The sequence below is a fragment of the Cyanistes caeruleus genome, chromosome 11 (assembly GCF_971803275.1).
Source record: "Cyanistes caeruleus chromosome 11, bCyaCae1.hap1.1, whole genome shotgun sequence".
NCBI lineage: Eukaryota > Metazoa > Chordata > Aves > Passeriformes > Paridae > Cyanistes > Cyanistes caeruleus.
In genome coordinates this window covers 1,012,962-1,034,062 of record NC_141711.1, presented here as the reverse complement: position 1 = coordinate 1,034,062, position 21,101 = coordinate 1,012,962, and the positions used below count along the sequence as shown (strand labels likewise).

General features: G+C 51.8%; 1 protein-coding gene across 3 annotated transcripts in view; it reads left to right on the top strand.

Moving 5' to 3' along the window:
* Nucleotides 1–21,101, top strand: part of GRM7 (glutamate metabotropic receptor 7) — a 201,844-nt gene that overhangs the window by 74,147 nt on the left and 106,596 nt on the right. For all 3 annotated transcript variants that reach the window (XM_086845233.1, XM_086845232.1, XM_086845231.1), the window contains exon 2: nt 2,411–2,627. In XM_086845233.1, the coding sequence (XP_086701359.1) occupies nt 2,411–2,627 (217 nt within the window). The remainder of the gene's footprint in view (nt 1–2,410; nt 2,628–21,101) is intronic.

The following is a 21,101-nucleotide window of genomic DNA, read 5'->3' as shown; positions in this document are numbered from 1 at the left end:
TGGAAAGCACTCCGTGATTCTCTGCAGCTTTTTCATGTGTCAGAACAGAAAATGGGGAAAATGTGATGGGAGAGAAATCTTGCTTCTTTCAACTCCAGTTTGGAATTGATGACAAAAAACAGATTTTACCAAAATGAAAGAAAAATATAACGGCGCAGAGACAGAAACTATTTACCTGGATAACCGAAAACCCCTCAACAATCTGATTTAAAACTCTCTGGCTCTCTCTGTCCTGCCCACCCTCGCTGCACAGGGACACCCTGGGCAGGAGCAGCCCAGCCTGGCCCAGGGGCTCTGTGAGCTGCACAATCTGTTGTTATTTCTGAGTTATTTCTGTGCTGGCAGAGCTGGGGGTGCCTGTCTGGGGCTCCCTGCTGGGCTGCAGTTGGATTTTAGCTGATGCTGGTGGCCAGTTTGGCCGCTGGGATGCTGCTGGTGTGCATGGGGAGCTGGGCAGAGGACAAGGTGCCTTTTGCAGGGGTGTGCAGCGTGCTCTGACAGGCTGGGCAGGGGGGCTCTGCTGCCTGCAGCCCCTGTCACAGCCACTGAAGGACTCTCCTCCCTGTGTTTAAACAAAACAGGAGAAAAATTCCACTTGGCATATACATATATATATAACTTTATGTTGCTTTTAGATAGCCTGTTAGAAACACTGGTAAAACCCCTAATATCTGCTTTTTATACTCCAAGTGATTGAAGCAGCCAGCAGTAGTTAATATTTTATGAACAGCGGAAAAAGATTTAAAATCCAAAAAGTCTCCTTAGGAGTATAAGCAATGCAGCAAATTCTGTAGGAGCTTTGGTCATTGTAAAAGTGCAGAATGTGCTCCTTTTGATTTTTAGTTGAAAAAGCAATTGTTGGCAAGTTGGAATACAAAGAGATGCCACAGATAGAAGCTGATCTTCCAGCCTCGCTTTTCTGCTAGTTGCAAGCAGCAGCCCCTGGCCGTGCCAGCTGTGCTCCGTGGTGCTGTGACAGGGGTGCCCACCCAAAGGGCAGCAGGCACAGCAGGACAGCAGGACAGACAAATCCCAGCTTCCCTGCTTTTGCTGGCCAGGCTGCCCAGCAGTTCTGTGCCCCAGCAGCTGGGGTGAGGGAGCCTGGGAGGGAGCTCAGGCTCAGGTGGGATTGTTGGGGTGTCTGGAAGGGCCTGGGGGTCCCTTCCAGCTCTGGAGCTCCGCTGGGTCCGTGAGATTCTGTGTTTGTTCAGGGTGAACGGCAGCTCTTGGGGTAGTAAATAATTTTTCCATGCAAAGTTCATTTCTCTGTTCGCTCTCCTGGCTCTCCAGCAGCACTTCTGCTTCTGGTCTCTGCTTCTCCTGTGCTGTGGGGGTTGCAAGTGCCTGTGCAGGTATAATGTGAATTCTGGGGGAATCTGCTCTCCTCTTCCTTCCCCTGCTCTCTCTGGAGCCAAGGCTGCTGATCCTGGGGCAGCACAATGGTTATTTTTCTGAGGAGGCAGGAGAGCTGATAAATACTTGTAGAATGATAAATTCTTGTGGAGTGCTATGCAGAGACCAAATGTGAGAGTGCAGGAGGTGCTTGTGGTGAGGCAGCAAGTGCTGCCCTTTGCTCAGAGCCCTGAGCAGTTTTATCCCATTAAACAGGATCGTGTTTGTGTGCATTGCAAATCTCTCCTCTCCCCTCGTGGCCTCTCAAGTGAGAGTTATGGCAGGGTCCTTCGTTTAAGGAGCGGTCCCAGACCATAACTCAAGTGATTGCATAATGGGCCTGGGGATTGATGTCCTGTCAGCTCAGGAGATGCTCAGGGGCCTTTGTTGCCACGGGGAAAACAGCCCTGAGCACTGCTCTGGTCTCTCTGTTACGAAAGGCACTGCCAGGCTCCTCCACACTCTGCTGAGAGCAGGAAAAGCAGTGGCTGCTGTGTTGGGACAGAGCTGAATCACATCCAGGCTGTGTCTGTGGGACTGAGGTGTTGTGCTCAGCAACCTTCACACTGTTCTTCATCAGAAAGAATCAAAACTAAACCTCCTTAAGCCTGGAGCCTTCATCCTCCAAGGGCTGAGGGTGTCCCTGGCTTTCAGCCGGTGCTGGCAGGTGTAGAGTTAATTCACTTTACCAGGATCCCAAACCTGGTAAAACCAGGACACCGAGCCAAGGGCAGTGAGTGATTCAAACGGTTTCTGTGCTGTATTTGATTGCCTGAAGGGAAGGAGTGATGGATGTGCACATACAGAGTTGCCTTCAATCGATTCACAGTTTTTATTTGGGTAACTTGAAGCCAATGAAAGGATTGTTCCTTTGGCTTGTACGTTGTAAAGGAACGTGGTGGAGAAATGCAGCTGGATACAGCAAAGCCAGATGAGGCCAGGTGCTGCTGCTACTGCTGCAAGAAGTGCCATGAGTATGTGAATGTGTGTATTTATCAGAAATTGTTTTTTTCTACAGATCCCACAAATCAGTTATGCCTCAACTGCACCAGAGTTGAGCGATGACAGGCGCTATGATTTCTTCTCACGGGTGGTTCCTCCAGATTCCTTCCAAGCACAAGCAATGGTGGACATTGTGAAAGCTTTGGGATGGAATTATGTATCCACTTTGGCATCTGAAGGGAATTATGGAGAAAAAGGAGTCGAGTCCTTCATGCAAATTTCCAGAGAGGCAGGTAGGCAACGCCCGTCCTCCCTCCAGAAAGCGCTGTCATGAATGTCGTGTTGTACCAAATGTGATCGTGTTTTTCCAGAGCTGATATTTGATTCTAAAGCTGCTCCAGTTCTTTGCAATGCTCTGCAATGGCTCCTGGATATTGTGGTTCCTAAACTGCTCATGGAGTTTCAGAGAGTGGGAGCCCTCAGTGGTTTCCAGTCTGGGGAAAACAGAAATCCTTGAGTTGTACTGAGCTCCTCCTGCTGCACTGGCTGAGGTTTCCTTGTGCTGGCGGATTGGGAGATGGGGAGAAGGCAGATTTGGGAAGGCTGAGTGTTGTGTCTCCACAGGCTGGAATTGTGCTGAGCTGTCTCTGGCCTGTGGCACCGCTGGTGCTCAGCTCTGGCCCCAGCCCCATGTGGGGTGTTTGCTCTGGAATTCCTGTGCCCAGCTCAGGGCAGGGAGTTCAGAACCTTTCCCCTGAAGGCTCCGGGGTTGCTGTGTGGGATGTGGAGCCAGCAGGCCCCATGGTGTGGGATGAGACGTGCCAGACCTTGGGTGTGAGGCCTTGGCAAGCTGATTTACAATCCAGATTCGCAAGGGCTTGCAAACTGAAGTGTTTGATGATGATTCCTGTGCTGGGAAGGAAAAAGCAGCAGATGACGGAATTTATAATTGGTGATAAATGCAAAGGCTGTCTGTGGGAGGCTCTGCTGATAGAACCCAGCAGCGTGGGCCAAGCCCTGCTGTGCTCCCCACAGGTGTCCCACCCTGGACCTGCCTGGCATTGCCCCAAATGCCCCAAAGCAGCAGAGCCCCAGCTCAGAGCAGCACGTGGATCCCAGCCAGGGCAGGGCAGGAGGTGCCCTGGAGCAGCTCAGGGGTCCCCGTGCCCAGGGCTGGCCCCACAGCACCAGCTGTGCCTGCAGGACAGGCCCAGCCAGATCCCAACCTGTCCCAGGGTGATGGATCCCTCCTGGCAGCATCTTCCAGGGAACAAACAGGGAAAGCCACTGGGCTTCAGGGAAGAGGAGAGGGGGAGCTGGAATTGTTTCTTTATGTTGGTGTCACAGAAGGAACCCACATTTGCATAAATTCCTCTGTTCCTACAAATGCATATTTATGTGGTATTAAAGCAAATGGGTTTGGATTTAATACAGCAGGAAGTGACAAATGCCAGCGCTCATTGGAATTGAAAATTGACTTTATTTGCAAATATCCACTGTTGCAAACTCATACTCCAGATGTGTTCCCTGTGTGAAGGACAGGCTCTGGCTGGAGAACAGGATCCCATTTTATGGACCTCGTGCAGAATTACATTTATTCCGTGAGCTGTGGATGCAGTCGACACGTAACTCAGCCTCCTGCAGCAAGAGCAAAGCCTAAAGCCAGAGCAGAGCCCTGCTCCCAGCAGCTCTGTGTGCAGGGGATGTGGGTCATGCCTGGGAGATTAAGGCACTAACAGGGATAGTGCCAAAACTCCTTCCTCACACCCCGGGATGGGAATAATCCGATCCCCGGCGCTGCTGCTGCAGCTCAGGGCTGTGCTCAGCTTCTTGTGGCGCGCAGATAAAGCTCAGGTGAAGTTCTGACAGGATTTAATACCTGTCAACAAGTTCCCTGGGGGTTTCAAACACTGGGAAGCGCAAGAAGATCCTGTTGTTGGGAGGTTTAATGGATGCAGGTCCTGATCTGGTACCTTGTGCCCTGACCTGGGGCTGGGAGCTCATTTCAGTGAGTTAAACTCGTGCTGCTTTTGGGGGGAGCTGTGCCACCGCTCCCCAAAACACCCAGATGGGGTCAGGCCCTGCCCAGGGCACAGGGATGGGAGGACAGAGCCTGCAGGTGGCCCAGGGAGGGTCAGGGTGGATATTAATGGAAACTCCTCGCAGGAGGTGTTGGCCAGCCCTGGCAGGGGCTGTCTGGTGTGGTGGGGATCACCAGCCCTGGAAGGCTTCAGGAAAGGGCTGGAAATGTCTCCTGAGCAGCAGAGCTGGGCAGGGGGAGCAGAGCCCCTGTGTGCCCCTGGCACCAGGAGATCAGCCCAGGCTGGAGGGAATTCAGCCCAAACCTGAGACACCCCAGCAGGGAGCGGTGGCTGTCAGCTCCTGGAGAACTGTCTGGCCTCTCACAGTCTCTTTCCCTTGGCACAAAGGAGGGTTTAGTCCGTAGGTACCCACACATTTCCTGGCTTTGGCCTCGAATCTGCAGCAAGCTAATTATCCTAGAGGCAGTGTTTTATCCAAACTTGTTTCTGATCAGCCGGGATCTTAGGAAATCTGAGGATCAGTGGAAAGTGCTTCCCCTGCTTAGTTTTCAAATATGCTTTGGCATGTAAAGACTTTGCTTGATCCTCGGAGTTAATAATTCTTCACAAAGTGACTTTTATTATGAGCACTTCAAGCGAGTTTGAATATGTCATTGTGGCAGGAGATGAAGATTTGAAACATGCTCTGCAGTCTGTGGGATTAATAAATTAGGGGAATGGTCTAATTATGGGAAATCTAAAGGACAATTTCAGATTATTAATGAAACTACTGAATACTTGAATTTCAAAGATTAATTCATCTTTGATTTTTTTTAAAAGATTAATCTGTACCAGAAGGTTAATTGCTATCTGTAAGAAATATATATATTGAAGTCGTTAGCAAAAGACCACTTGAATGCCTCCTAACAGATAAATGAAAGATCTGGAGTGCATTTATGAATGTTCTGCTCTCCCCAAATGGCCTTTTTCACAGCTGGCTTGGCTGGCTGTGCTGCTGCTGGGGTTTTGGGGCTCTCTCCTGAAGTTTTGTGGCTCAGGGGGGTGAGGATGGGCTGGAGCTGCAGGATGTGTGTCCCTCCTTCACCTCCCTCCTGCCACCACCCAGCTCCCTGTGCTCAGCCACAGCCAGGCTTCTGCCTCTGCACAGGGCAGGGCGGCCAGAAGGGACAACCTGGGGATGCTCAGAGCCACCAGAGGGGCTGGGGAAGGACTCTGGGGAAAGGAGCCCCTCTCTGTGTGCTGCAGGTGTGCCAAAGGGGCTGCAGCTCCTGTGCCAGGCTCTGGTGTGGCTGCAGCTCCTGTGCCAGGCTCTGGCAGGGCTGCAGCTCCTGTGCCAGGCTCTGGCAGGGCTGCAGCTCCTGTGCCAGGCTCTGGTGTGGCTGCAGCTCCTGTGCCAGGCTCTGGCAGGGCTGCAGCTCCTGTGCCAGGCTCTGGCAGGGCTGCAGCTCCTGTGCCAGGCTCTGGCAGGGCTGCAGCTCCTGTGCCAGGCTCTGGTGTGGCTGCAGCTCCTGTGCCAGGCTCTGGTGTGGCTGCAGCTCCTGTGCCAGGCTCTGGTGTGGCTGCAGCTCCTGTGCCAGGCTCTGGCAGGGCTGCAGCTCCTGTGCCAGGCTCTGGCAGGGCTGCAGCTCCTGTGCCAGGCTCTGGCAGGGCTGCAGCTCCTGTGCCAGGCTCTGGCAGGGCTGCAGCTCCTGTGCCAGGCTCTGGCAGGGCTGCAGCTCCTGTGCCAGGCTCTGGCAGGGCTGCAGCTCCAGTTGGAGGGTGGAGTGGCAGTGCTGTGGTGTCACCCTGGCAGAGCAGAGCTCCAGAATCACCTCTAAGCCCCTTCACCATGGAAAGCACAGCCCCTGTTGAGCCCTCCTGATCCTCCTTGCTCCTGTCTTCACTGCAGCTTTCGGTAGCTCTCCCTGTCTGTGGTTCCTGTCCCCTGGCTGAGGTGGGAACATCTCTGTGCAGCAGGGCAGGAGCTGGCTTTGCTCAGAAACAGAAACTCCAGCCCCTCAGGTGGCTCCCTGCAGGTGGAACAGGATTGTTTATGGTCCCTTTCAACCCAAACCACTCTCATTTTCAATCCTTCCTACCCTCAGAAGCAGAATCATTTCCCCAGCAGTGCTCCTGAGGAGCGTTTCTATATATAAACTTGAATTTCTTTATCTTGTTTTTCCCTTTAGCTTTGTATTTGCTACAAGCCCCCTGTGTATTCACACAGGCACAAACCTGTGTGAGACATGTTATCCTTGTCTTTAACAAGTGAAACTTGTGCCAGGGAGGTTTGGGTTGGATTTTAGGGAAGGGTTCTTCCCCCAGAGGTGCTGGCATTGCCCAGGTTCCCAGGGAATGGGCACAGCCCCAGGCTGCCAGAGCTCCAGGAATCACTCCCAGGGATGCCCAGGGTGGGATTTGGGGGTGTCTCTGCAGGGCCAGGTTGGATTTTTGTTCCTGTGGCTCCCTTCCAGCTCAGGACATTCCATGGTTCTGTGTCACTCCACCAGAACCAGTTCAACCATTATTTTACACTACATCACCATCTGTGCATTGAGTATCATCCTCTCCAAATCCATTGGTTTCTTTACAGATTAATGGCCTACAATGAAGTGCTCATTACAGAAGTTATTTTCTCTGGGTTTGTTGTCTGCAGCAAAGGTTTTTTAAACCCTTTTACCCACCAAAAACTGAAAATGCAACTATTCCTAGAGCCTTGATACTTGTTTTCTCCCCTGACGTGTTTCTCAGAAGATCTGACTCTTTTGCTGGGGGCTTTTGGGGATCTGAGTCGTGTCCTGAGGCTCCCTGACCCCCCCAGTGCTATCAGAGGTCTCTGCTCTCCCCAGCCCTTGCTGACAGAAGCTGACACTGATAAAAGCCCAGAGCTGCTCTGTCATCCCTCAGTGATTCACACAGCACTTTTGTAGGCTCCTCTAGGTCTGTTCTGCTGCCTGCTCTGATCCTGAATCTGCATTTTTGTAATAGGACTTAATTTTTATGCTGTCTGTTGGGAATTCCATTAGCACAAATTAGTGCTGGATAACATGAGAGAGTGAAATCACTGCTAGGAGGGAGTTGTACAACTGTGGGGTTGAGAGGAGACTGCTCTGTCTGCACATCTCAAAGGCAGTGCTGAGTCCTAGTGCCAAGTAGAAAATCCTGATTTATTTCCTTTTTGCCTTGCGTTCTGATGCTGATGAAAGATCTGTGTTTTCCTCTGGATCCATTAAAGCCCTGCTGAATGCCTTTGGACCCCTCATTGCGAGGAGCAGGCTCTTTACAAGGTACCCCAAGGTTAAAAGTGAGAAGGGAGGTGACAGCAGTGGTGGGCAGAGATTGCTCTGGCCGTGACAATGAAGCCCAGAATTTGTTGATGCTTTGCACAGTGTGGGTGCTGCCCATCAGCCAGGGCTGCCCCAGCCTGGGGCTCTCACCTTAATGATAAATATCTGCCTTTTTCAGGCACTTATTGACCATGTGGAGATTGCATCTCAAGGACAGAATAAAATGGAAATAGGCAATTCTTGCTGCTGAACAAACAAGTGGCAGTGTGCTTTCAGAGCAGGACCCCAGCTTGGACAGCAGGCACTGTGACAGCGCTGGGGGGCAGCTGGGGACGATGGAAACTGGGGAGGAAAGGGGAGGAAATGGCACAGAGATTGGTAATGTGCCTTAGCAAGCCTGAGGAGATCCCCTGGAAGTGCAGAGGCTGCTGCTTTGGGGAGGGGAAGGGGGAAAGGAGAGAGTTTGGGTTAGAGAATAATAAAAGTGAGGAGTCTGTGGGAAGAGCAAGAGAGGAATGAGGCTGAGGAGAGGGAAGGATGAAAAGCTGTAGAGCAAAGGTGGATTCAGGTGGCCAGGGTTGCAAAGATTGAGCCATGGCTGGGGAACAATACCCAAAAGTAAGCAAGCTTTGCCATAGAGAGTGGGCTGGAAAGTCACATTTGTTTCATCCTAAAAAAACTCATTTCAGGAGCAGAATTGACTGTGATTGTGAAAATTTAAAACTCTTAGAAGATAAGGCAGGAATTCTTCCCAAAGTGTCTCTTTTGTGCTGAGGGCAGGAAAAGCAGGCTTCCTCGAGGTTTGTCCTGGAGCCTTTGCTCCTCAGCTGGCTCTTCCCTGCCCCCAGCCTGCCCAGAGGGATCCTGAGAATCCTGAGAATCCCAGCTCTCCTCTCCTCCTGCTGTGCTGCAGAGGAAGGCCCTGCTGCCCCCTTGACTTCCCCCAGAGGACAGAAATATTGTGATCACCCTGAGGACGTGTCTGCTGTGCAGGGCAGGGTGGATTTGTTGGGGACCAGCTCTGGGAGGGGGGAGAGATCATGGGATGCAGTCAGGGGCTCCGGTTCCGTGGCTGAGATGCCGTGTTCCAGGAGGGAATGGGAAATATTGCCTCACTTTGTGCCTCCCATACTTCACAGAGGATTTTCCCTTTGTGCTAATGCAGGGAACAGCTCTCCCAGCCCCGGGGGAGTAGCAGCACTTAAATAATTCGGAGATGCCTCTTCCATCACATCCTCCCCTGCCTCCTTCATTCCTCACCCTTCCCCAGACAGCTGAGGATGACAAACACCCCAAGCCCTCCACTCTCGTGGCAGAAGGTTTTCATGCACTCCTGAGGATCTCCTGGGCAGCCAGAAGCGCTCCCTGGTGTGTCCCCAAAGGTGTCTGAGCCTTCCTCGTGGAGGGAGAAAAGTCCAGAGCGAGGAGAAAATCCCGTCTGTTCCCACCCTGCAGTCCTGGCAGGTAGGGAGTGAGGATCAGTGGAGTTTTTAGTCTTCCCTGTGTTCTGAGGGAAGTTATTTGTCAAGGTGGTGTTTGAAATTCTATTTGCTGGGCTCTATGTGAGGAGACACCTGAGCTGGAAATAGGAGCTGCATTTGAAGTGGTTTATTCTCAGAGGCAGCATGCTGGGGGATGTACAGGGGGTTACATCAGCTCTCATTGCAGGCTGGGCTGCTCCTCTCCCCTTCAGCCTTTCAAGGTTTGTGTGGTTTCAATCTCAAAGGAATCTTGTGGTGGTTATTTTATTTTATTTTATTTTATTTTATTTTATTTTATTTTATTTTATTTTATTTTATTTTATTTTATTTTATTTTATTTTATTTTATTTTATTTTAATTTTTTTTAATTATTATTATTTTAACCCCTTGTTAGAGTCCAGAGCTGAGGGGGGCTGGCAGTGCCCCCCCTGTTTCCAGGGGCCTTGGCTGGGCTCTGCAGTGGCTTGGTGGCTCATGGGGCTTTCAGGAGTCCCTGCTGAGAGCATTTGGGGCTGTTAACACCACAGATGGGTAAAAAAGCAAGTCATTTGTTTATGATGAGAAAAAGTCTCTGCATGTGTTTCAGTGTGTGAACAGCAAGGTGGATCAGGTTTGTTGGGAGTCCTGGGAATGCAGCTCAGGCATGCTGGGCTCCGGTGCCCCAGCACGTCCTGGGTGAGGGTGAGCTGGGCTCTGGGCAGCAGCACATCTGTGCTCACCCTGCTCTGGGACAGGAGAGTCCAGGGAAAACAGCAGGCTGCAGTGTTTCAGAGATGCCTTGCAGTGGGACATTGATCCTGGAGCCTGGAAAGGGCTCTCGGTCTGGGAGGGGCTGTCTCAGGCTGTGATCACAGAAATTCTCTTTAAGCACTGGTTAAAACCACACTGCAGTTTAATTCCCTGGGTGTATTCTGTTTCTCCCCTTAATTCACTAATCCACAGTGTCTAATCATCCCTTTCCTAAACCCATCTCAGTTTATCTTGTATCTGTATTTTGTTCCTTTTCCAGCCTAACACCTTCTCCTCCTCGGCTTGGTTCTCTTTCCCTTCTCCTTCCTCACAGTGTCCCCTGTGCTGTCCCTCGGTCCCACTGCTGTCCTGCTTGTTTGGAGCAGGCAGGGACAAGCCCAGGTGCTCTCCAGAGCTGGCTGTTCTCAGTTATTGCTATTGATGAGGGTTCCCCCAGCCCGCTGTGCTTGCTGCTCAGAGCTCTCCAGGAGAGCTGAGAGCCCAGGGACTGGAGCTGACTGGGCTCCCAGTGCACTGAGCCCAAACACAGCGGCTTTTCTGCTTAAAACCTGAAGGATTTCACACAAATGCTCATCTTGTAAGAAGAGCAGGGTGCAGATGTAGAGCAGCAGGGAGCTTTTTTTGACAGCTCTTCACTGACGTTTCATTGCTGTTTATATATTTCTTTTAAAGCCAATTTTATATCCAGGCAAAAGCAAGTCTAGACAGATTGTCTAAAACTTTTATTGGCTAATTAAGATTATACTGCTGGTATATCACTGCTGGATAGCATGGACTCTGCTTGAGGAATGGCCTTTATTTTTTGCAGCATGTGCCTTTTGCCAAGTTTTCTATGGTTCCTTGGGAGGGCTTTTTTCAGATCTATTTCAATGTCAAAAGCAAATGCCACTTGAAGTCTCATGTTTGGACACCTGAGCCTGGATCAAGGAGCTGGAGCACCTTGATGTTTTCCCAGAGTACTGAGCATTTGTGGCTTCTGTTCGAGCTGACTGGAGCTGCAGCTGCTCTGTGCACAGGGAAATCACTCCAGCCCTCCAGAGCTGTGTCTCAGAGCTGTGGGAGGTGGCAGAGGTGGCCCTGGTGCCACCCTGCAGTGACCTGGGGCCATCCTACAGTGACCTGGGGCCATCCTGCAATGACATGGGGTCACCCTGCAGTGACCTGGGGCCATTCTGCAGTGACCTGGTGCCACCCTGCAGTGACCTGGGGTCACCCTGCAGTGACCTGGTGCCACCCTGCAGTGACCTGGGCCATGGCTGCTCAGAGGCAGAGCCCCAGGGGTGCCCCCAGGGTGATGCTGGTTGCTGTGTGAGGAGCTCACCCATGGCCTGGGCCAGCTGGGTTATCCAAACCCAGAATTTCTTTGGAGTCTGGGATGGGCCAAGAGCCTTTGGACACTTGGGTGTCAAAAGTGGTTCTGTTTGCAGCTCATCAGAATGGTTTGGGCTGGAGGGGACCTCAGAACCCACCCAGTGCCCCCCTGCCATGGCAGGGACACCTCCCACTGTCCCAGCTGCTCCAGCCCCAGTGTCCAGCCTGGCCTTGGGCACTGCCAGGGATCCAGGGGCAGCCCCAGCTGCTCTGGGCTCCTGTGCCAGGGCCAGCTCAAGCTGTGTGATCAGGACAGTGACCCCGAGCCAGGATGAATCTGAGCTCAGATATTCCCATCCTGGAATTTTTGTCCCTTAATGATCCCTGTTCCAGTTCACTCCTTGTGCTGTTTGTTCTCAGGAAAGCCCAGCTCCTTCAGTACAGCCTGGCCTCAAGCCTCCAAATGCTGTAATCCAAGAACTTTCATTTATTAACATCAGGAGGGAAGGCAGGGACGCAGCCCCACAATATCACAGCCAAAGCCTGTAGCGCCCAAACTTTTCCTTGAAGCAAACACTTCCTTTGGAAAAGCTCTGCAGGAGCTGTGAGGAAGCCCAGCCCCTCTCCAGTCCCTTCACACACAGCTGCCCTCCAGTGCCCCTGCTCTGTAGGATGCCCTACAAAAGCAATTTGCACTTTGGGGGGCTCTGTAGACACAGCTTGGTCTCGTGTCCCTGGAGCCTGGGCCAGTGCTGCTGTGCACGGGGCTCTTTGGGGCAGCCTTTTCCCTCAGACCTTCCCAAGAACAAATGCAAGAGCTGGGCTTTCAGAGCAATCAACCCAGCAAATTACAGCCCTGCTTCTCAAGAACTTCCTGACTCGTTAAAAGCACCATCTCTTTTTAAAGCCTCACTGTGTTCTCTCCCTGCTTCCCTCCCCTTCCCGCCCTTGCCTTCGTCTTCTGCCCCTGAGATCCCGAGGGAAGGGCAGCAGGAGCTCTGATGTCCAGGGAAGTCCTTCACTTCACCTCAGAGCAGACACAGCTGGGCCATCTTCATCATTTCCTCAGGCTTTCATCATCATTTCCTCAGGCTTTCATCATCATTTCCTCAGGCTTTCATCATCATTTCCTCAGGCTTTCATCATCATTTCCTCAGGTTTCCCCAGTGCCCCTGGATCCCTGGCAGTGCCCAGGGCCAGGCTGGACACTGGGGCTGGAGCACCTGGGACAGTGGGAGGTGTCCCTGCCATGGCAGGGGGACACTGGGGGAGTTCTGAGGTCCCTCCCAGCCCAAACCATCCTGGAATTTCACTGCCAAACAGGGAAAATCACTGGAACTCCAAGATTTAGAAAAATACCCCAAAAATCCCAATAAAACAAACCCCAGTTGCTTGCAGGAATATTTCTGGCTGGACAGGGAACCCATGGGCAGCAATTGCCACGTCCTGCACAGGGACAATGGCCAGGGTGGCACTGACACCTCAGACCTGGGTTTGGCACTTCATTCCTGCTGAGGGGGCAGCCCTGGGTGCTGAGGAGATTCTGTGTCTGCAATAGGGAAATGTAACAACTGAATCCAGGGATTATCATCCCTCCGATTTTCAGTGGAATGTATCAGATTATATTTTATCAATCTCTGATTCCTGAGCGTTCCCAAGCCCTGCAGAGAGCACAGAGCTGCATCCACAGTCACATATCCAGCTTTTCCCTGATTTCAGCCCCGTGTTGTGCACCAGCAGGGAGATAACATCGTGTTTGCAGTCGCTGTTTGATTTCCTCAGAAATCTCAACAACCTCCCCAGCATGAAAAGTAAAGCACTCTCTTTTTATCTTTTTTCAGATTCGAGCAGGTCTCAAAGCAAAACCTGTGTAGTTTTGTCAGCTTCAGAAGGCCTTTCTCCAAGCAGAATGCTATTGATTAAACTCTAACGACATCTTTTACTTCGAAAGGAGCCAAGAATCATAAACATCAAAGATGGCAAAGATATAATTTGGATGTCATTAGTGCTTAAGCTGCTTCTCTCTTCAGTAGGTGAATGTGCACAGGTGTATCAGCAGCTGGCTGTGAATGCAGGATTTGTCCTGTGTCAACAAACGGGTGGGAATATCTGCTGCTGGGAGCTGATGTGCAGATCTGTGCTCTGCTCATCCAGCCCGTTGTCAGGAATTGATCCCAGCCATGAGGAGCTCCCCCTTTCTCTGTTCCAACCAGCCAGCCCATGGAAATCGTCTTGCTTGTGATGGCAAATCCATGTGGGAAAAATCCTGTCCCAGCTCAGCTCTCGATTCCAGAGCTGCCAATGGGCTGAGTCCAGGGGCTGCACAGTGAGACTGGTCTGGCTGAGGGCAGGGGGCTGCCTGGGACCCCCAGCACGGATTTGGGACCCCCAGCACAGATTTGGGGCTGTCTGGGACCCCCAGCACAGATTTGGGACCCCCAGCACAGATTTGGGGCTGTCTGGGACCCCCAGCACGGATTTGGGACCCCCAGCACAGATTTGGGGCTGTCTGGGACCCCCAGCACGGATTTGGGACCCCCAGCACAGATTTGGGGCTGTCTGGGACCCCCAGCACAGATTTGGGACCCCCAGCACAGATTTGGGTTTGCCTGGGGCTCCCAGTGATGGAATGTTTTTTCCTTTGCTGTGTGGTCAGTGCTGCTTTGAGCAGGGCACTGGTACAAAGCCCACTCCCCACCCAGGACCCTGGTGCTGGAGCTGGGTGAGCCCTGCTGGGCTGCCTGGGGGTGTCAGGGTGGCTGTGAACGCTTTCACCTCGCTCAGGAAGAGGTTTCAACATCGGTGCCTCTCTCCTGGTGTCCTGTGTGCGGAGAGGAGCTGTGCTGTGAGGTGGGCTGGGATTACTCAGCACTGGACAAAGCCCAGGGCTGGTTCTGGAGATGTGTAATCCTCCCCAGAGACACCAGTGTGTTGAGAGAGCACATTGCAGTGAAACTTGATTACAGACAGCAGCTCAGTATTTCTGATAAAATCATTAATCTAATTTTTGTCTAATTTTTCTATTCTTCATTCACCATTACAACCATCCCACATTACTTTCAGGCTGGTGTTGAGGCTGTGGAGGCTGATTAAATTGCAAAGCAGACTTTTAAATGAAAGGATCCATATCTAGCTACGCTCATTATCAGCTCCAAGAAATTAAATCTACCCTCAATGATTTACTCTAAACCAAATCAAATAGGCATTGGGAAGACAAAGGGCACGGTGGCCGTGCAGCTGCAGATGAAGAGGAGCCAGGCAAAGCCCAGAGCTGGCAGCACAGCCCCAGCTCTCCCTGCAGCACCCTCCAGCCCTGCAGGGAGGCTGGGGATGCTCGTGTCGATGTTGTGCAGGAGGGTTGCACATCTCAAAGAATAGAACACGTTCTTTTCCTGGGAGCTTTTCCTGCTGCCTGTTACATAAGGGGCTCTAACGCTTGCATTAGCTGTGCACGCTGCTGCTCCCCTCTGCGGGGTGCTGTGGGCATCGTCCCCTCAGGGATGGCATTAAAAAAAGGCTCTGGCAGCTCAGCTTGGCTGTGGCTGAGCCCAGCAGAGGAGCCCCTGGATGGGCTGAGGCACAGAGGGGCACAGCCTCTGTACCTGCAGCTCACCTCAGAGCGTCCTGGCTGCTCCCAGGAGCAGAGATCTCTGCCTGTAAATCCTGATTCCTGTTGGTGGGTATGGGTTGATAGCACGTGCTGTGTCTGGAGCAGCAGCCTGCCCTGGAGGAGGGGTCCCTGTGCAGGCAGGGCTGAACTGGAGGATGTTTCAGCCAGTGGAAGGATCAGGTGTCCTCCCACCCAAAGCATTCTGTGATCTGCAGCCTGGTCCCTGCTCCTCCATGCATCACTGGCATCCCTGTGCCAGGAGTGTGTCCCAGGAGAGCGTGTGAGGGGCAGGGCTGCTGTGCCAGGCTGGCAGGGAGGCAGGGCCGTGCCTGGCCATGGCAGGATGTGTCAGGCTGTGTCAGGATGTGTCAGGCTGTGTCAGGCTGTACCAGGCTGTGTCAGGCTGTGTCAGGCTGTGTCAGGCTGTGTCAGGCTGTGTCAGGCTGTGTCAGGCTGTACCAGGCTGTGTCAGGCTGTGTCAGGCTGTGTCAGGCTGTGTCAGGCTGTGTCAGGCTGTACCAGGCTGTGTCAGGCTGTACCAGGCTGTGTCAGGCTGTGTCAGGCTGTACCAGGCTGTGTCAGGCTGTGTCAGGGTGTGTCAGGCTGTGTCAGGCTGTGTCAGGCTGTACCAGGCCATGTCAGGCTGTACCAGGCCGTGTCAGGCTGTACCAGGCTGTGTCAGGCTGTACCAGGCCGTGTCAGGATGTACCAGACTGTATCAGGCTGTATTAGGCTGGCCCATTCCTTTTTCAGGCAGAAATGACGTGAATGTGGAGCCTCATCTTATCTCAGTGTGTGTTGATGGGAAAAGTTCAGCTTTGCTCTGGCTGATCTGGAATTTTAAGTGAGCCTGGTGGAAAACTCAGGCAGGAGATTTATGAGACTTTTGCAGGAAAGAAAAGGTGGGACTTGTTCTGAAACCTTTCAGTCTTGGCTCGATCCCGTCAGGGAAGGTCAGGTCCCCTGTGGTGCCCAGTTTGCCACGATGGGTGCAGGTTCAGAGCCAGCCAGAACTCACATTCATTTCATTGCTTGGTTGGGCTCATTAACCTCTGGTTTTCGAGTCAAAGAAAAACACAGTAAGCTGTTTTCTGGCACAGGAACTTCCAGGCTCCTAGTTTAATTGTGCTCTGGGTTTGTGAAGTCTTCAGAAAAGCGTTTCAAGGGCAATCCTGAATTCTCTCCTTGCATGAGTGACCCACAAGACAAGCTCCTTTCCACTTCCTTGCTTTTCTGTTTCTTTCTTTTCATGAGATTTATGGAGATTCTGAATTAGTGGAAAAGAAAAAGAAGGGTGGAGGGTGGTTTGGCACATGTACAGTCACTGATGGACAAAGACAGCTCTGCCATAACAACATCCAGTAATGATTTGAATAAAGAAAAGGTAATTAAAAACACACGATGCTAAAACTTTGTTTTCACATGAGTCTGAAAATTTGTAAATGCCTCCTGGAGTCAAGCTGGCAATGAAGATGTTTATACCAGTGTTTGAAATACCAAGTGCAAACCATGCAGCTCTTACCTGTGTTCCTTAACATGTAATTGTTATTTCTTCTATACATGTATTGATGTATAACTTTGTAGCTTTACGTAATCTTCTTCTGGCTGGTGTTAATTGAATTAGTCATGCTTTTGGAATGCTAAAAAGATTTGCCTATGGGAATTTCTCTTCAGTTGTGAGTCAACAGTCAATTCTGTGGATTTTGTTTTAGTCAGTGACTCTTTATTAGAATAAACAAGATTCCTGGCGGGGGAAATGTTTTCTCTGTTGGCATTAGGAGGAGGGGTGGGGAGTGCCAAGGTGAGGGAATGGAGATGAATGGGTGTGTGCCAGGGGCAGCACAGCCATGGGTGCACGTTCCTGTGGCACACAGGGCCTCGTGCCACGCTGCTTTCGGGCTGCTTTTATCCCCTGGGGCTGCTCTCCTCCCCAGCAGCGCTGCGTGGTGGCAGTGACACTTTGACACTTTTCCCCTGTCCTGCCACTGCTCTGACTCTGCTCACCTGTGCTGGGGTGTCTGGTGCCATCTCTGCTCCCCCACTGATGGAATGCATTGATTTCTGCAGCCTCAGCGTTTGCAGCAGGGCAGGGTAGGTGCAGCATTGCAGGTTTTAAGCTTTTCAGTCATTTCTTTATTAGGGTTCATTTTGCTGTCATGTTTTACATCCTCCAGTTTGCAGGGTTTGGTTTGCTGGGGAAGAGCCTTTTCCTCAGTACCCCATAAAGATAAGCTTCAAAATGTCCACGGGCTGAGTCAGTGCCTGGGACTGATGCTGGGAGCCAGGAGGGAGCCCCTGGATCACCATTTCCATCTCGTGTTTGTGATCCAAGCTTTATCTCCTGTGGCACTGTCATCTCTGCTCTGCTCTGGGGCAGGCTGTGGACAGTGCAGGGTGATGGAGCAGGCTTTGGGGACACCCCATGGCTCATCCCTGGGGACATGAGCTCTGTTCTGGAGGCTCTGGTTGTTTCCAGCAGCTCCTGCTCTGTCCGAGGGCCCTGGAGCCTGTGCTGGGCTCTGCCCTGGACCTGCAGCAGCCCTGCTCTTCCCCATCCTAAAGCATCCTAAAGCATCCTAAAGCATCCTAAAGCATCCTAAAGCATCCTAAAGCAGGGACGTTCCTGAGCTGCCAGGGCAGCTGCACTCACCTGCTCATCTGCAGGGGCAGAGTGGCTTGTTCAGGGCTGAGCTGGGCTGGAGAGGGGACCCTGCAGAGGGGACACTGGAGAGGGGACACCAGAGAGGGGACACCAGAGAGGGGACACTGGTGGGTTGGTGTGGGGACACTGCTGGGCTGGCACCCACGTTGGGGCATGGGGAGTGGCTGGGATGGGTCTGGAGAATGTGTATGGGCCAGGGCTGTGGGATCCCCTCTGCAGGATCCCTCTGCAGGATCCCACTGCAGGATCCCACTGCAGGATTCCACTGCAGGATCCCTCCCCACTGCAGGATCCCTCCCCACTGCAGGATCCCTCCCCACTGCAGGATCCCACTGCGAGATCCCTCTGCAGGATCCATCCCAATGCAGGATCCCTCTGCAGGATCCCTCTGCAGGATTCCACTGCAGGATCCCTCCCCACTGCAGGATCCCTCTGCAGGATCCCACTGCGAGATCCCTCTGCAGGATCCCTCCTGGGCCGTGTCCCTGCAGCAGGATCCCTGCCCTGTGCTGCTGGGGCAGGGGCTGCAGAGTGAATCTGTGCAGATGCCTGTTGGACAGAATGTTCTGGAAGTGCCAGCAGGGCTGTGTGTGCAGCTTCTGTGCCTTGTAAAATCAGATGTGATTCAGCCAGACAGCCCAAGGGGGTTTTGGTTGTGGCCTGCTGCTTTCAGGACCTGGGAGCAGTGACTGTGTGCAGGGGCTGCTGAATCCCAGGGAAAGGAAAGCGAGCCAGCCAGAAGGGAAAACAAGGGCTCTGTCCTGTGGCATGTTCTGGTAATAGAATAGTTACCAGATAATTAATAATAATAATTAAAGGGTAACAGAATAGTAGGAAAAAGGCTTGAAATTACTTTGATGCATCTGCCATTCTATCTCCCCATGTTGGGGTCTTCTGCTAGATTGGTGAACGTGGACAGGGAGAGAGGGAGAAGTTCCAGCTCCTCCACTGGAGGCCAGCTCCAGCTGACTGGAGACTGAAGTTCCCCGGGGCCATCTGAGTGTAGAGCAGGAGGATTTATGCCTTGATATGAAATAATCAGACTCCTTTCAGTTGTTGGGCCCTTCTGCTGAAAAAGGAGCGGATCTGTGAGTTTGCCTGGTGAATTGGACAAGTCTGGGACATTTGTTCCAATTTGATTTTTATAGCTCTGGAGGGACACGGTAACCAAGCAAGCCACAGACATTTCCATTTATGTTCTCCAGAAATAGTGGGAGGCAGCATGTGCTTCTGTACTAGAAGGATTATGTAGGTCAGCCTGGTTCTGGACCTGTTATTAAAAGTGACATTGCCAAAGCAAAATCAACAGAAAATACAAGGAGCTTTGAGTAAGAACATCACAGGTACCCACTCCGTGTTTCATCCCCAAAGGGCTCCTGAGGCACTGAGGAACTCAGCACTGTGCTTTCCTCACCTCTCCTCCAGACTCTCCACCAAATGATGGTGGTAAAAATCCCAGCTGCCATTCACCTGAAACAAATAGATGTGTAAAAGTGGCATAAAAATGGATAACTGCCATAATGCTGATAATTTACGGGAAATTCAGTGTGATTTTTGTAAATTATCTTTCATTTTCCTCGATGGTTGGGCTTGGAAGACCTCTGCAGCCTCTGGAAAAATGTTCTGCCTTTTGTGAATCCAATCAAGAGACTGGAGACATGATTGGGCTGTGGGTGCCCTGGCAGCAGGGACAGGCTGGAGCTGCACTCCCAGGAGATGAGGGCAGGGCAGCTCCACCAGGAAAACACATCTCATCTCATACGAGACCCACTCAGGGCTAAAAGGAGCTGCTTGAAGGGGAAGCAGCTAAGAACAGGATTGAAACAATAAAAGAATGGTCAGAAATCCAGGATTTTTCAGTGCAGCAGGTTCTGAAGCCTGTGAGTGCTGGCATCCCACGCTGCTCTCTGCAGAGCCTGCTCCTGGGACAGGAGAACTGGGCTCTGTCCTGTCCTGGCCATGCTGGGGAGCTCCAGCTGCCTCCCTCAGGTGCATTCAGAGACAGGAACAACCCGTGCCTAGCACTGACCTGCAGATACCAAGGGGATTTAACAGTCAGGGGAAGTTTTACCCTTCTGGGGAGCAAACTGCTCCCGTTGGTTCCCATTCCCTGCTGGGTCTGGGCTTCTGGAAAGGCACAGCCGGAGCCTCCTTGGTATTTGTCATTTCAGACCGTTTTTGAATGATTTGCTGCTGCTGCTGGGTTTTTTCAACGTGACAGATGCTCCAGCTGCAATCAGGCACCACTTCCAGAAGGCAGGAATGTAGATCTTTAATGAAGCAACAGAAAATCCTGATTTCTGTTGGGCATGATTGTTTTCTTTTCCTTTTGGGGAATGTAGTGTTGGGACAACTACAGTAAATTCCCAATAAACAGCTTTTGTGTTAATGAACAGATTAGATCCATTTGGATTTACCACATTTGAAAGCTGCCTGTGGCCTCATCATCCTTTGTCCTGATTATTGTGCGTTACATTTTATTTGGGTTCTGGAAAAGCGGTTCTTGGAGCAAATGCAAACTTCCATCAAGTGGCAGTTTGTGAAATGCCATCTGCTCTGTGCCATAAATGTGGCTCTGTGTTACCTGCTCAGGCCTGGCTGCCTGTGCTGCTTGGAAACTCTCTCTCAAGGACTGCAACACTCCTTCACTCCTCATTTTTAACTTCCCAGAGTTTCACCCTGTGTCATCATTTTACAGCAAGACTTTAGGGAGAGGTTCCTAACGAGCCTGTGGAGTGGTGTAAACCTTTAATTGGTGTAAACCTTTAATTGGTATAACCCTTTTATTGGTGTAACCCTTTAATTGCTGTAAGGCTTTTATTGGTATAGCCCTTTCATTGGTGTAAGGCTTTAATTGGCATAACCCTTTTACTGCTGTAAGCCTTTTATTGGTGTAACCCTTTAATTGGTGTAACCATTTAATTGGTGTAACCCTTTAATTGGTGTAACCTTTTAATTTGCCTGCTGGGGCTGTAAAGCTCAGGTGCTGATGCTGCTGCTCTGTGAGCTGGGGTGGTCCTGTGTCCTCCAGGTGCTGAGAGCATGAGGTGACCCCTGGAATGTCACCCAGGATGCTCCTGCAGATGCTGAGAGCACGAGGTGACTCCTGGAATGTCACCCAGGATGCTCCTCCAGGTGCTGAGAGCACGAGGTGACCCCTGGAATGTCACCCAGGATGCTCCTCCAGGTGCTGAGAGCACGAGGTGACTCCTGGACTGTCACCCAGGATGCTCCTGCAGGTGCTGAGAGCACGAGGTGACCCCTGGAATGTCACCCAGGATGCAAACGCAGCTGACTGAGGGTGCAGGGTGGCTGGTGATTATTAAATTGATGATGGGTGTAATGGATGTTGGCAGTTTGAGGCCTGGGAGGGTCTGAGCAGGGTGAGGTGTGGCAGAGGCTGGGAGGTGCTCCTGGCACTGTCCCCCCAGTGAGGAGCCCCTCAGCTGCCTCCTGAGCACAGCCCCAGATGCTGAGCTGGGCAGCACTGGCAGAGCTGTGCTCCTGTCCTCTCAGGAATGGCCCCAAAATCACCTCTGGTGCAGAGTTTCTGTCCAGGCACCTCAGGAACTGTGTCTGAAATGTGAGAGAGAGAAGGGATTGCTCCTGGCCTTGATTAGGGAGGTTTTCTGCTCTTGCTCTCCC